Source organism: Oryctolagus cuniculus, chromosome 5 (genome assembly GCF_051225735.1).
Source record: "Oryctolagus cuniculus isolate XC-2025 breed Fujian yellow rabbit chromosome 5, ASM5122573v1, whole genome shotgun sequence".
In the NCBI taxonomy this organism is placed as follows: Eukaryota; Metazoa; Chordata; class Mammalia; order Lagomorpha; family Leporidae; genus Oryctolagus; species Oryctolagus cuniculus.
In genome coordinates this window covers 41,951,200-41,965,664 of record NC_142871.1, presented here as the reverse complement: position 1 = coordinate 41,965,664, position 14,465 = coordinate 41,951,200, and the positions used below count along the sequence as shown (strand labels likewise).

Genomic DNA, 14,465 nt, shown 5'->3' with positions numbered 1-14,465 from the left:
CCCCTTTCCCACGCCCTCTCCCCTTCCATTCACATCAAGATTCATTTTCGTTTCTCTTTATATACAGAAGAGCAGGTTAGCATACATTAAGTAAAGATTTCAACAGTTTGCTCCCACACAGAAACATAAAGTGAACAATACTGTTTGAGTTCTAGTTATAGCATTAAATCTCAATGTACAGCACACTAAGGACAAAGATCCTAAATGAGGAGTAAGTGCACAATGACTCCTGTTGTTGACTTAACAAATTGACACTCTTGTTTATGGCATCAGTAATCACCTTAGACTCTTGTCATGAGCTGCCAAGGCTATGGAAGCCTCCTGAGTTCACTGACTCTGATCATATTTAGACAATGCCATGGTCAAAGTGGAAGTTCTCTCCTCCCTTCAGAGAAAGGTACTTCCTTCTTTGATGACCCATTCTTTCCACTGGGATCTCACTCGTGGAGATCTTTCATTTAGGGTTTTTTTTTTTTCTTTTTTTTCCCCCAGAGTGTCTTGGCTTTCCATGCCTGAAGTACTCTCATGGACTTTTCAGCTGGATCCACATGCCTTAAGGGCTGATTCTGAGGCCAGAGTGCTGTTTAGGACATCTGCCATTCTATGGGTCTGCTGTGTATCTCACTTCCCATGTTGGATCATTCTCTCCCTTTTTTATTCTATCAGCTAGTATTTGCAGACACTATTCTTGTTTATGTGATCCCTTTGGCTCTTAGTCCTATCATTATGATCAATTGTGAACAGAAACTGATCACTTGGACTAGTGAGATGGCATTGGTACATGCCACCTTGATGGGATTGAATTGGAATCCCCTGGTATGTTTCTAACTCTACCGTTTGAGGTAAGTCAGCTTGAACATGTCCCGAATTGCACATCTCTTCCCTCTCTTATTCCCACTCTTATATTTAACAGCAATCACTTTTCAGTTAAGTTTCAGCACTTAAGAAGAATTGTGTATTGATTACAGTATTCAACCAAAAGTATTAAGTAGAACAAACAAAAAAAATACTAAGAGGGATAGCATATTAAGTTGCTCATCAATAGTCCGGGTGAGGGCTGATCAAGTGACCGTTTCTCATAGTGTTCATTTCACTTTAACAGGTTTCCTTTTTGGTGTTCAGTTAGTTGTCACCTATCAAGGAGAACAAGTGGTATTTGTCCCTTTGGGATTGGCTTATTTCACTCAGCATAATGTTTTCCAAATACCTAACAGGGATCACTTTTCAGTGAGTTCCCTTTCTGAAGCTACTGCGTGTACTTCAGGTAGTACTCCTTGCAGTGTTACAAGCCTGTGATGTCTGTGGATCCCTCCTGGAGCAAAGATTACTGACATCTAGCATTTCTGGGGATGAGTTCTGCTAAGGCTTTCCTGTTTACTCTTTCCCCTGTAATGAAATTCTCCCTGGCCATGGGGCTGGGCTCCTGGCTGCTGGTTCACTTTGTTTTCCTCTTTATGCTACAAGCTCATGTCTATGTCCCATGGGGTTCCCAGGTTTCCATTGCTGAGTTCCAGTGTTCTGCTCCAGTGCTTATCTTGAAATGTAGTTATTTAATCACTATTGCTGGTTGTTTGTTCTGGAGGATGCATACACTGGGCACCTCTGTTCAGCTATCTTGCAGAATTTGTTTTTTAGACAATTTTAATTTCAGCTTTTTTGGTTCTAAAATTCTTGTTAATATTTCTTATTCATATTGTGTAAATTTATAGACTAACTTGTTAATAATATTGAGTCGATTAAAGAATATGATGTGACTTTTAAATTGCGTAATTTTATTAGTATTCTTAGTCTTTTCCAAATAGATGTATCAAAATTGCATTTATTCCTAAATATATTATTGATTTTAAGATTCTCTTTCATTATATTTTTACCCATTATATTTCCAAATAACTTTTATATGTGATTTAATTTCTAGCCATTTTATACTAAATTGTTTTTCTTTCCAGGTACTCTCCCAATTTTTTTCTGCTTTATTTTTCAAATATTATCAGGTTACCTGCAAAAATAGTATCGTTACTTTCTCATTGTCAATTTTATACCTCTGATTTTTTATTACCAACTTTATTTTATAGTATTCTCCATGAAAACTTAAATAATACACTATAGTGTCTTAATTCTGACTTTAGAAAGGATGATTTTCAAGTTTCTACCTTGGGAAAGATTGTGGCATTTCATTTTAGAAAAATACCTGTTGTAGTCCATTTTGACGTAGTTATTTTTTATAAAGATGGGATGCACCTTTTTAATGTCCAGAACACTTGTGTTATTGATGTAGAACAAAAGAGTAATTCTTAACATTTTCCTTTTTATGCTAATATGTCCAGAAAATTGCATAACTTATCAAATGGCTACAAGGTAAATGATTTGACAGGAATAAGGAGTTGAATCATGCTGACCACACAGGAGTAAGCAGTACCGTTTTGGCTTACTAGCAAACAGGAAGATTAATTATGCTAATAATTGAGATTTTCAGATAAACTGCCCAACAATGAGATAAGCATTTTGACAAATCCCCAAACAATGATTTTGTGTAGGCAGCAGTATTTTTTTTTTCCTTAGGTAAAATTCAGATTTAAGAATTCAGAGATACCTCATGTTTCCCTGGTTCCCTGGGAACTAGGCAACGTCCAGCTTTGTATTATGTCATCCATAAGATAATGCCTTATGCTTACAGGTCAAAGTTGAGTTTCAGCCATCATATGTATAACCCAAGCCACTACTTGGAGGAAGGGAAGAGAAGGAGGCACATCCCATATCTTACTATAAGGACATATCCTGGAAATTGTGAACATCATTTCTGTTTATGTTCTAGTGGTCAACAATTAGTCAAGCGGTGGCTTGTGCAAGGGATAGCGGAAATTAAGCCTTAATTCTGTGAGATCACATTATCAACTATATTTTCAAGATCCTTTTGCTGATAAAGAATAGAGAATGGATATTGAGAACTAACTAGAAGTTTTTTCCAACAGACTGGGTCACTCTATTTGACTGAGATATTTGGATATTCATTATATTTTAGGCTACTTTCTTGAAGCACAAACTTATGACTATACATTATCACAAATCTAGCATTTCTGTCTTCAATTATTGAATACTTTCCATGAAATATGTTAAAGTATTATGAGAGAGAAACAATCTTATGGAATTGGTGATTTATTTTGTAACCATAATGTGGAGTCGGAAATTTGGAGGCAGTTTTTTTTTTTTTTCAACAAATTGTTTTATTCAACATATCATAGAGAAACCCAATCTTAGGATAAGGTCTTATATAGTGTTTTGACACCGTAGAAATTGCAAAATTAAGTTATCTTAAATGCTAGCTAATATGTCCATTTCCTCTTCATACTCACTGTATCTAAGAAAAATAATGTGAAGTGTTGATAAGCCGTGATGTAAGAAAATATCGTGACTTCCTCCTCCATTTTCCAATAAAAGCCATGCCACAACTCCTCAGCCTTGGCGCGATGGGTTTTCTTCCTTTCTGCTGTTGTGTACTAGTTTTTTGCTTTACTGCTTCTTTAGCAGAAGCTTCTGATCTCCTAGATCTGTATCCTCCACTATGGGAAACGAGTCCTGGTCAGTTCAGTGATTTCAAGGTAGAGAACAACGTGCACATTATTAATCCCTGGGTTTATCCTGAGAGGATGGGGATGTATAAAATCCTACTGAAGCAGACAGCAAGGTATTTTGAGAAATTTGGACCAGAAAATGAACAAAATATTTTATGGGGATTGCCTCTGCAGTATGGCTGGCAATATTCTACAGGTAGGAATGTCTTTTGTTCTTATTTAATGATCTACCAATATAATCATGAAGTATTTGGGAAGTGCAACTTTCTTTGTACGGTATGTTTTAGAAAACAGGCTCTTTTCCTTTCTTTCTTTCTGGTTATAATCTTTATTTTTCTCTGCCTTCATAAATTCTTTCTATGTAGGCTGTCTCTTTCCATAGAAACTTCAGTTGAGGAGTAAGTCATGGTTGCAACCACAAGAAGGCAAAATATATAATTTATTGAACATTTTAAAAAATGTTTACTGAATTCCTATTAAATGTAGAAATGAATGCCTTTCTAAGCCCTAGGATAAAAAGAACAGTCAAAAGATTTACCTTAAAGTGGCAGGGTATATCAAATTGGTTTGGATTTCTTGAAGATCTAATTGTGATTACCTGATGATACATATGGCTTATAAATGAGCACTGCCTCATTCAGGAGTATCTTTGTCTTTGAAGGATTGATTCCTTTTGGAAATAAGGTCTGTTACACTATACAAACAGAAATATTTTGCGATAAAATACTCATAAAGGATATTTTTATTCTGTCTGACAGAAACTCTTGAGAAGGAGTGATGGCTGTTGCCAACTCCAAGCTGATAATATAGACAAGAAGGATATTATTGAAAGAAAGACTAATACCATAGCAAGTTCACTTGGCATTGAAAAGAAAGCTCATTTCCAATATTTATGTAGTATATGTGTACCATGTAAAATGCTGTTGATATTTTTTCTCACTTCACACAGCAACGTAAGTATGTAGTAAATATTATTCCCATTTTATAGCCAAGGAAACAAAGACAAGATCCAACTAGTCATGACAAAGAGATTTGGTTTGATACCTGGTCACTTTTTAAAATCGTATGCTTATTGCTTCAATAATTCTTGAGGCTATGGAGAAGCAAACAGAATACTAATACTTAGAAAAAGTAAAGAATATTTAAGAATTCTAAAATTAGAAAATTGTGGTTCTTTTAAAGAAAAGATAAGAAATTGGCTGAGAGGTAGGAAATAAAAAAGGGTGATGGGAGTACAACAAGACATTTACAAATAAATGTTTGTACAAATTGTTATAAGCAGCTCTAAAATGTGCTTTATGAGCTCACTGCATCCTGTCTCCTCTAGGCCGACTAGCTGATCCCAGCAGACAGACACTCTGTGGCCATGAATCTGGAGATCCTTTGTGTATTTCTGTGGACAGCTGGTGGGCTGGTAGGTTCTCTTACACAGCAAAGTGGATATTAACCTTCCCCATAGAAAGCAACTAGCAGACAAAGAAATACCAGTCCTATTCAATTTTTAAAAGATATTGATTTCATCATGTCTTTTGTGTTCTTTAAGTGACTTTGTATGATTTAAGAGCCATAACATGAATCATGATTCTTTGTGATAGATTCCGTTTTTTACAATACGGAAACAATGAATTATCAAGGGGCATGACCTCACAGGGACCAGCACCGACAGTTACATGGAAATTACCAATAGTGACAGGGAGACTGTGAAATGAGGAGAGATGAGAAGTGAGAGGCCAGAAAAAAGAGGATTTTTTAATTTGTCCATAGATGGTGAGTTTTATATTGAAATTCATAAACATGTTCATGATGCAAGTCATTTATTAAAGAGTAACCCCAAGCATTAGTCATATACTTAATACTAAAATAACCTGAGGACATTTTCTATTTTTTGATTTTGAATTTTATTAATGAAACTAGTTTACACCATAAATTCTTACATTTTACACAATAATTTTACACAATAATTTCTTAGGGATCATCACTTGTAAAGACTACATTAAAAGTATCACTTTCTCAGAGTTACACTTTTCATATGTACCTGTGTTTTCCTCATGCTGTCCTCATTCTTTTCAAAGACCCAAAAACAGCAGTGACCACAGATCTAGAACTCAGGCTTATTTTCAGATTGGCTCAGTAGTTGAGGTCGTCCTCCTGTACTGGGGTAGAGGACCACATTCACAATACATATCTATGGTGAACAATATTCTGCTTCACTGACTAGTAGTAGTATATAAACCTCATATATAATATATAACTAAACTAAAATGTCTGAATCTGCTGCAATAGATTATTCACAGGTAGACATTTAAGGGTGACTTGTTTGATTGTTAATGAAATTATCCAGTGGTTTATTGGCAGAACTTTTCCATAATTGTTGCTTTAGAGACATAGTTATTCTATCACAAGGACAGAGTGATATCAAGTTCACAATTAAAGTGATAAATGTAAAACAGAAAATATCCATTTCCCAAAACTGTGATCATGTTGGAACATTTTAGGAAAAAAATGTAATTCACAGTACAGTCACAGAGATTTTGTGCCATTATATGTAGATAATTTGACAGCTTTCTTCCATTTTTACTTACTGATTGAATAAAAGACTATTACTAAATCTAATAAAATTACTTTTTGTTTTTGGTTATATGCTTGGAAGTCAGAGTTAGAGAGAGGGAGAGACAGAGAGAGATCTTTTATCCTTTGGTTTACTCCCCAGGTACCTGCAGCAGCAAACACTGGACCATACCAAAACCAGGAACCAGGAACTTCTTCCAGGTCTCCCATGTGGGTCACAGTGTCCTAAACACTTGGGCCATCTCTTGCTGCTTTTCTCAAGCCATTAGGGAGTTGAATTGGAAGTGGAGCAGTTGGGACATGAACTAGAGCCAGTATGGGATGCTGGCTTTGCAGGCAGTGACTTGACCTGCCATGCTACAATGCCAGCCCACAGTGAATTTACTTTTTGTTGTATAGTATTGTAGTGAAGTACTTAGACCAATATATATTCATAATTACAAGATACCTATAAGAAGCAGTTAAAGTTAAATATGTGATCTCTGGGGGAATATCATTCATTTTTTTACTAATGATTAAATTTGATGACATATCTCTGGATCTCTAAATATTTCCTCAGCGACTTATGACTTCTTTAACAATATCCTCTTTGACATTTGTTTCTAGTAATAATAACTCTGTTGTTCTCACAGATGTGAATTATTTCCTGAGTGCATTACCCTTCCTTGCTGCCGTTGACTCTGGCATATTGGGAGTATCTTCAGACCAAGTTAAGCTGTTGCCACCTCCCAAAGATCAGAGGAAGTTTTGTTACAACGTTTCTGGCTGTCGTTTATCCTACCCTGAGAAAATGAACGCTTGGAATTTGTTTTACCAGGTCCTTTAAATTTTGTAGTTTACACACTTAGGAGTTGGTTGTGTACCACTTCTTGTCTTGGCGTTTGTGCATTGTGTGATGTTCTCCTTACTAGTAAAATGTAAAATTGTTCTTGAAAAACAGACATTGGAGTAGAGAGTTTATGGCATTTTATCCACTGCCCCAATGCACTATTAACACAAAATTTACATATGCTTCTCACCTGAAATAAATTATACCTAGAAGTTAGGCATATAGGATTATGTTGCTTAATAGTGAACAAGCAATTCTTCTTCTTCTTTTTTTTTTTTTCTTTTACAGGCAGAGTGGACAGTGAGAGAGACAGAGACAGAGATAAAGGTCTTCCTTTGCCGTTGGTTGGTTGGTTCACCCTCCAATGGCCGCCGTGGCCAGCGCGCTGCAGCTGGCGCACCGTGCTGATCCGAAGGCAGGAGCCAGGTGCTTCTCCTGGTCTCCCATGGGGTGCAGGGCCCAAGCACTTGGGCCATCATCCACTGCACTCCCGGGCCACAGCAGAGAGCTGGCCTGGAAGAAGGGCAACCAGGATAGAATCCGGTGCCCCCATCGAGACTAGAACCCCGTGTTCCAGCGCCGCTAGGTGGAGGATTAACCTATTGAGCCGCGGCGCCAGCCAAATAAGCAATTCTGATCAGTTGAAACTTCAGAGCAACTGAAGGAACTGGGGAGAAATATGATAAACTTATTGGTTTTTCTTATTTTAATTAAATTAGCATGTGATCACACGTGGGTAGAACTAAACCATTAAGCACTGTTCTAAATTAAATGTTCAATGCTCAAGATAAAATATATCCTACATGGACTAAAACAAATGATGAGAAGATAGAAACTTACCAGTTCTTTACATTCACAATTAGTTACTTTAGATATCATTAAATTAAACATTCTAGCAAATTTTCTCCTTTTGCTTCAGATTTTATGGTTAAGACTGTAACAATGTTATTGGAAAAAATGGTGAAAACATCTCTTGGCTAGTACAAAATATGGACTCTTTGAAGATGGTTTAAGTTCGTTTCTTTCAGATACATGCATTATTAGTGGAAGTAATGAATACTTCCTGTGTTTATTACAAAGGTTGGGGACTGAAGTTTTACACATATTAGTTGTTAGAAATAAAAGTCTTCTTTCAGGTATAATATTGCTAAATTAAATATTTGGACAAGACTGTTTCAAGGAGAGGATTTGTTACAGTTGCCCAAAGATTAATGTTTCTTTTTTATATTTTAGTATTTGCAGTCACCTTCTAGCAGCTTTGATGACTTGTTGAAACACTTATGGGCTGCACATACCTCAAGTTTGGAAAACATGGGTGAATATTTTGAGGATAGGTAAGAATTAATACAAAGTTACCTTTATTTAATCTACTAAATTATTTTTCATGTTATTTGTACGTTCTCCTTCTTCCAGAGTGCTTTTCAAGCTTAACATTACATAGAATATCTAACTCTTGGAGATTATGGTGATGAGGTATAAATATTTTGGCCTAATTAAACTTAAAAATGTTTCATGAAGAAGGGTAAATATCTAAAAAAAAAAAAAAACCAAGAATTGCATTAAAAAGCAGGTATACATGCAACATATAACATATTTCTTAATTGTGAAAATCAACATAGAATGTAGATTTGTGGATGATGATGAATTTAGTGGCATATACTTGAGAAAAATTCACCAGCTTCAGAGTTTGCCCATTAGACAGTATACAAGATAAAGTCACTCTACATATTGGGTAACCTTATAATTAAAAGTATAAGAATGACTTGGGTTTGGAAATGTATGATACTATCTAGAGGAACAAATCAACCACTTAGATGATATATGAGTTGGAAATTTGGGTACAGAAATCATCAGAAAGAGGGGAAGGCTCATTGGACTGCATGAGCAGATAACGAATCCAGGTAAGAACATTCCACTTAATGTTGCTTCTCCCCTGATTCCATGATCCAGCAAGGTAAAAGCCTTGGTCAACAGATTCACAGGGCATTTCCTCCTTTTCTTAACGATATGGTCTTAATAGTTAAATTTTCAATTAGGCAGTAGAGATGTTTACTCCGTTGCCATAGTCTATGATATATTTTGGGCTTGTAGCTGCCACCACAAAAGCTGTAACTTGACTGCTCATTGTCTTTTGATGAAAGGAAGCAGGATGAGATTATCGGACAAATTTCTTGAGTAGAGATGGTCAATTCCATTATTTTTATTTTTTATTAGTTTTTTTTCACTTGACACCTATTTCAAGTTCATTTCAAAAAAACAAATCATTTGCTATGCAGAAATTTGAATCTGATGAAATCCCATTTGTCTGTTTTTGTTTTTGTTTCCTGTAATTTTTAGGGTCTTCTCCAATGATTTGCACATATCACAATACATACATATATCAAAACATCACATGGTGCACCCTAAATAGATACACTTTTTATTTTTTAAAGATTTATTTATTTGAAAGGCAGGGTGATAGAGACAGAAATGGAGAAAAGAGTGATCTTCCATCTGTAGGTCACTCCTTAAATACCCACAAAAACCAAGGCTGGGTTAGACAGTAGGTGTCCCAATTGTTGCCTTAACCTGCTGTACTACACTGTTCACTCCTATAAATTTTATATTCATATGTTCAAGAAGTTAAATCAACAGAAAAACACAACTTTTAAAAAATTTTATTTGAACAGAAACAGAGAAAGAGAGAAAGAGGTGTGCATTATTAGTAGGAATGTTGGGTCAGAGATGGAATAGGAGGGACTGGAACAGGCTCTCTGTCATGGGATGCAGGTGTTTCAAACAGCATCTTAATCTGATGCATCAAATTTGTGCCCCCAAACCACAGCTTTCAAGAACTACTTTTTAAATTTTCATATATTTGAAAATGAGGGAGGGAGGAAGGAATGGAGGGAGAGAGAGAGAGAGAGAATCTTTACTCTGTTGGTTCATTCCCAAAATGCCTGCAATAGCCACAGCTGGGCCAGGCTGAAGCAAGCAGAACTCAGTCTTGGTCTCCAATGTCTGTATGTCCGTCTCAGAAATCCAAGTGCTTGAGTCATTATCTGCTGCCTCCTATAGTGTGCATAAGCAGGATGCTGGAAGAGGATGCTGATTTGGGACTTGAACCCTGGCACTTTGAAATGGATGCAGGCATCCCAAGTGTCATGGCATGTTAAATTTCTGTGTTAAATTTCTATCCCTAAAACCATAACTTGAACATGAGAAAAAAGACCATGTTAAATAGTTCAAGTTAATTCATATTGCATTTTTTACCTGTAGGTAAATTTCATTCTCTTATGCATTTAGGCATTCAAGCTCAACATATTTATTTCTATTTGTGCAATAGAATTATTTTTGGAAGTCATGTTTTTATCAGGACAGCTTGTTTAATTGCTTCAGAATCATACAACATGAAATTTCTAGGGGTGAATAAGTTTAAACTTTTGTATGATTGTTTCCATCCGAAATATATAAACTTAAAGGCATTCATTTTACTAGTTGTTAGTAGAATCTCCATACTTGCTAGTTATAACAAATAGCTGTTTTTGACTAGCACATATATTTCTGAAATATATTTCTAACTGACTTTAGGTGTCAATAAATGCTCCACTTAAATGATTTTATCAAGAAAATATTTATTAAGTAAATTAAGAACAAAGTAGAATCATGAATTGCTTAATGATGGGAATACATTCTGATAAATGCATCATCAAGCAGTTTTGCCATTGAGTAAACATCATACAGTGAACTTACACAAACCTGGATGTTGTAGCCTACTACACATCTAGGCTGTATGGTACATATGTAACCTATTGCTCCTAAGCTGCAAAGCTATAGGGCATGTCACTGTACTGAATGTTGTAGGCAATTGTAACACAATTGTAAATATTTTTGTATTTAAACATAGAAAAGCTACAGTAAAATATTGGTTATAAGACTCGGCTTTGTGGTGTAGTAGGTTAAGTTGCCACCTGTGACACTGGCATCCCATATAGGTACCTGTTTGAGTCTCTGCTGCTCCACTTCTGATCCAGCTCCTTGATAATGTGCTTGGGAAGGCAGCTGAAGAGGGTCCAAGTATCTGGACCCCTGAACCTACGTGGGAAACCCATAACAAACTTCTGGCTCCTGGCTTCAGCCTGGCCCAGGCCTGAATGTTGTGGCCATCTCGGGAGAGAAACAACAGATGTAATATCTCTCTCTTTCTCTGCAACTCTGCCTTTTAAATAAATAAATAAATCCTTAAAAAATGATAAAATTGGAACACCTACATAGGGCTTACCTTGAGTGGATGCTCTGTGTCTTGAGTACCCTCTGACTTCAGGAGCTCAAAAGTTTTATGAAAGATGTCTGCATCCAGCAAGAATCTTATTTGAGAAATTTAACATTGATTTCTACATAGCTATAGAGTGTGCCTTGGTCTTGGTCTTCAATCTGGTTATCATATAGTATTCAAGTATAATTTGCCTAGCTCAACAAGAAAAAATGCAAAGTACAATATAAGCAATTGATGAGATGATCCTTTACTGGCTTAAAAATTAGATATCATCACCTCTCCTGAAGGATGGGCTGAAATCATCACATTATGAAATCTATGTTTGAAATAATGATTTATTTAATTTGCTGGCAAAAGATAATTGTTTGTGAAGGAAACTGGGTTGAAATTCTGAAGTGATTAATGTAATTATACACTTTTACCCTTGTCTTTTAGATATACATATTATTCTAAAATAGAAGTAGAATTTGACAAAAATTGGACACTGACTGTGGAATATTTAGCTGCATCTCACTTTCCTACAACCCTGATTCGAGTCCATAAGGCCCAGCAAGGCCTGCCACCACGAATCCTTGTGGACACTGATGTAGCACCATTCATCAGTGACTTCACTCCTCTCCAGAACATAGTGTTGTCAGCTCTAAAAATTCTTTGCAGTGTGGATAAGTTGACAGGTAAGGATCCTACATGACCTATTTCTTAATTTCTAATTTATGTTAAACTCAAAGAAGAAAAATTTTCAAAAGAAAACCTGAGTGATGAATGAAATTACTAGCAAGTGGACTTGTCTGGATTTCTTCAATCCAACGTTGGTAGTCATGTAAGAAATCATTGGCTTGAGCCATTGAAATGCTGGATTTCCTAAATAAGTAAAAGCAAAAGGATTCTCTCGCTACAAGTTTGGCAATCAACATGCCATCCCCATTTCCTATACATGCCCTGAATCACTGAGCTAACCCAAGAACATTATACTATTAATGTTTTTCAAAGCAAAAAAAAAATTGAATTTGAAAGATTTCATGAATCAAATTAAACACAAATGAATTAAGTGTATGTTTTTAATCATTGCATTTATTAAACTAACAAAAATGTTCAAACATATTAAATGCCATACAACTGAAGTTTCTTCTTATTCAAGGAATGGTCCCAATGCCACATTCTCAGCCAGTATGCAGCCTTCCTTCGTGCAATGAGGAGCAAACTGTCTCCTTCCAACTGGGGAGATTTTCCTTAGAGCAATTTTTATAAATTGAGTTAATTCATTTCATTCTGTTTAAAAGAAATGTAGTGTTTCTTTTAATGAATTGCCATAATTTCAGACACTACTGTTGTAAACTATTGTTAGTAACATAGAAATGGCACTCAATGTATACTTTTCTCACATTATTCATGATTTTACTATTCAATTCATGGAAAGATAGTAAAATAAAATCAACAAGTCAGATATCATCCAATAGTACTGCAATTAATGTAGCAATTACATAATTTATGATTATTAAAAAAATGAGATAAAGCCACTGAGTTATCTACTGCCCAGTAGTACTTTAAAATGTTTTCATTTACATGTAATACTTTTCTGTCTCTTCCAGGATCATTATCTTTGACTGTATGGAAAGTTTTAATGAACACACAACTTGCAAGAAGAATCTTTGTAGAGATGGTTGATGGATTTATTTTCATCTCTAATTAAAAAGCTATGGACAATACCAACAAATTAAAAATGAATGTACCCAAATTGTTGGCAATTAGTAATCTCAAAAAATTAATATTATTACCACTGTAATTTTATTTTTTTCTAGTGTGTTCGACTAATGCTCATTTATTAGAATCTTATCAATTCATTCTTAACTTTAAATTCAAATTAATACAATGATTAGTCAATCAAACTAACAAGTCGTTATTTTCAAAAAAGTCAATTCTGAAGATGTTTACAATCAAAGGAGATTGCTTTCACCTCCTAAAAAATCACTAAGAAATTTAAAAGCAGGTAGTAGGCTTGTAATACTTTTTGTTGTTATCCTATGAAATCTGATCTTATAAAATTTAGAGCACTATAACTTGCTGATTTATAACTAAAATACAAAACATATTGAAATAAAACTGAGTCAATTTAAATGTTTAAAACTCATAAAACTGAATTGTTAAATATAGCCCTCTAACTTGAATTGTGATTTCTTCTGTGTCTAGCAACTGACCTCAACATTTCAGCAATTGCATGCTAGAATTCTTGTCCTTTGACCTACAGCCTGTCAGGGCTGCTCTCTTTTCAGAGTAAGCACTGGCCAGGACATGGTGACTTCTAGATCCAACATGAAGATTTTATATGAAGATTTTCCCAGGGCCTCATCCACAGAATAAGCCTACCTTTGGGAAATGAAGTTAAATAAATTGGTTTGAAAAGCATAGATACTGAAGTGGGAAAAGTCGTTTAAACCCCAGCTCTGTTGTTCGCTGGTGCCGTGAGCTAGTGCAATTCTCTAATGTCCCTGTGCTTCAGTCTATTTTGATGAGTAAAGACGTGAATATAAAATACTAATTCTCTTCTCAACATATCTAAACATCCTCACAAAACAGCTATTGTCACAGTAATTGTGTTTCTAGATAATACATGTCCTATTGCTGGGAAAATACAAACATTTGTGATGAGCCAATAAATGTTTGTTGACTCCATAAACACACAGAGCATTTCTCAGTAGCTGCAGACATTGGAGGCAGTGTAATAAACGCCCTCCCATTCGCTCTTCCAAACCACGTGAAAATACACATCTATGCAATGTCCATGTAACAGTAAAGTCTCCATGTTATATGTAGAGACAATGTGGAAAGACCAAATAAGAGAAAACTCAATCAGTATCAGTGCGTGAAGCCCACTAGCTTCCATTTCACCCAGCAAGCAAAAGTAGAGTAAGACAAACTGCAGGTGAAGATCCAGGAAAGAAGTTCACTAGCAAAGGAGCATGAGTATGGGATGGAGTGACCAATAGAAAGATTAAACTGAAACCGATTCTGAAATATGCAGAAGCAGTAGGCAGATTACCACAGCCGAGTACACAAATGCAGGATCATATTTCAAAATAAGAGTGTGTAAAAGGGCCAGGTCTGTGAGTTAAAGGTAAACTATCTTAAAGGTAAGCTGGTTTAAAAGAACAGGAAGTTTCTAGTGACAGTCTTAGGAAAGTACAACTTCTGAGGAAGAAAAAGACAAATAAGGGATATGAATGTAAAAGCATTCAAACAGAAAGCC

General features: G+C 35.5%; 2 protein-coding genes across 3 annotated transcripts in view; one reads left to right on the top strand and one right to left on the bottom strand.

The window, feature by feature from the left end:
- Positions 1 to 3,464: 3,464 nt before the first annotated feature.
- Positions 3,465 to 13,574, top strand: LOC100349251 (protein LEG1 homolog). The gene is made up of 6 exons (XM_002714721.6): positions 3,465 to 3,765; positions 4,897 to 4,983; positions 6,770 to 6,954; positions 8,200 to 8,300; positions 11,657 to 11,895; positions 12,811 to 13,574. Exons 1-6 carry the CDS (start codon positions 3,465 to 3,467, stop codon positions 12,909 to 12,911), a joined length of 1,014 nt encoding a protein of 337 aa, XP_002714767.4. The 3' UTR covers positions 12,912 to 13,574.
- Positions 12,282 to 14,465, bottom strand: part of LOC100349505 (protein LEG1 homolog) — an 80,261-nt gene continuing 78,077 nt past the window's right edge. For both annotated transcript variants that reach the window (XM_089332709.1, XM_089332711.1), the window contains one exon: positions 12,282 to 12,490. Coding sequence is in view for 1 of the 2 variants with exons in the window: in XM_089332711.1 (XP_089188837.1) it covers positions 12,486 to 12,490 (5 nt within the window). In the remaining variant the exon portion in view is untranslated. The remainder of the gene's footprint in view (positions 12,491 to 14,465) is intronic.

Bases quoted from the DNA above. Each gene is read 5' to 3' on its own strand.
- LOC100349251 (XM_002714721.6), top strand. From the start codon at position 3,465: ATGGGTTTTCTTCCTTTCTGCTGTTGTGTACTAGTTTTTTGCTTTACT. The intron at 3,766-4,896 runs GTAGGAATGTCT...TGTCTCCTCTAG, and splicing joins TGGCTGGCAATATTCTACAG to GCCGACTAGCTGATCCCAGC. The intron at 4,984-6,769 runs GTAGGTTCTCTT...TTGTTCTCACAG, and splicing joins TGTGGACAGCTGGTGGGCTG to ATGTGAATTATTTCCTGAGT.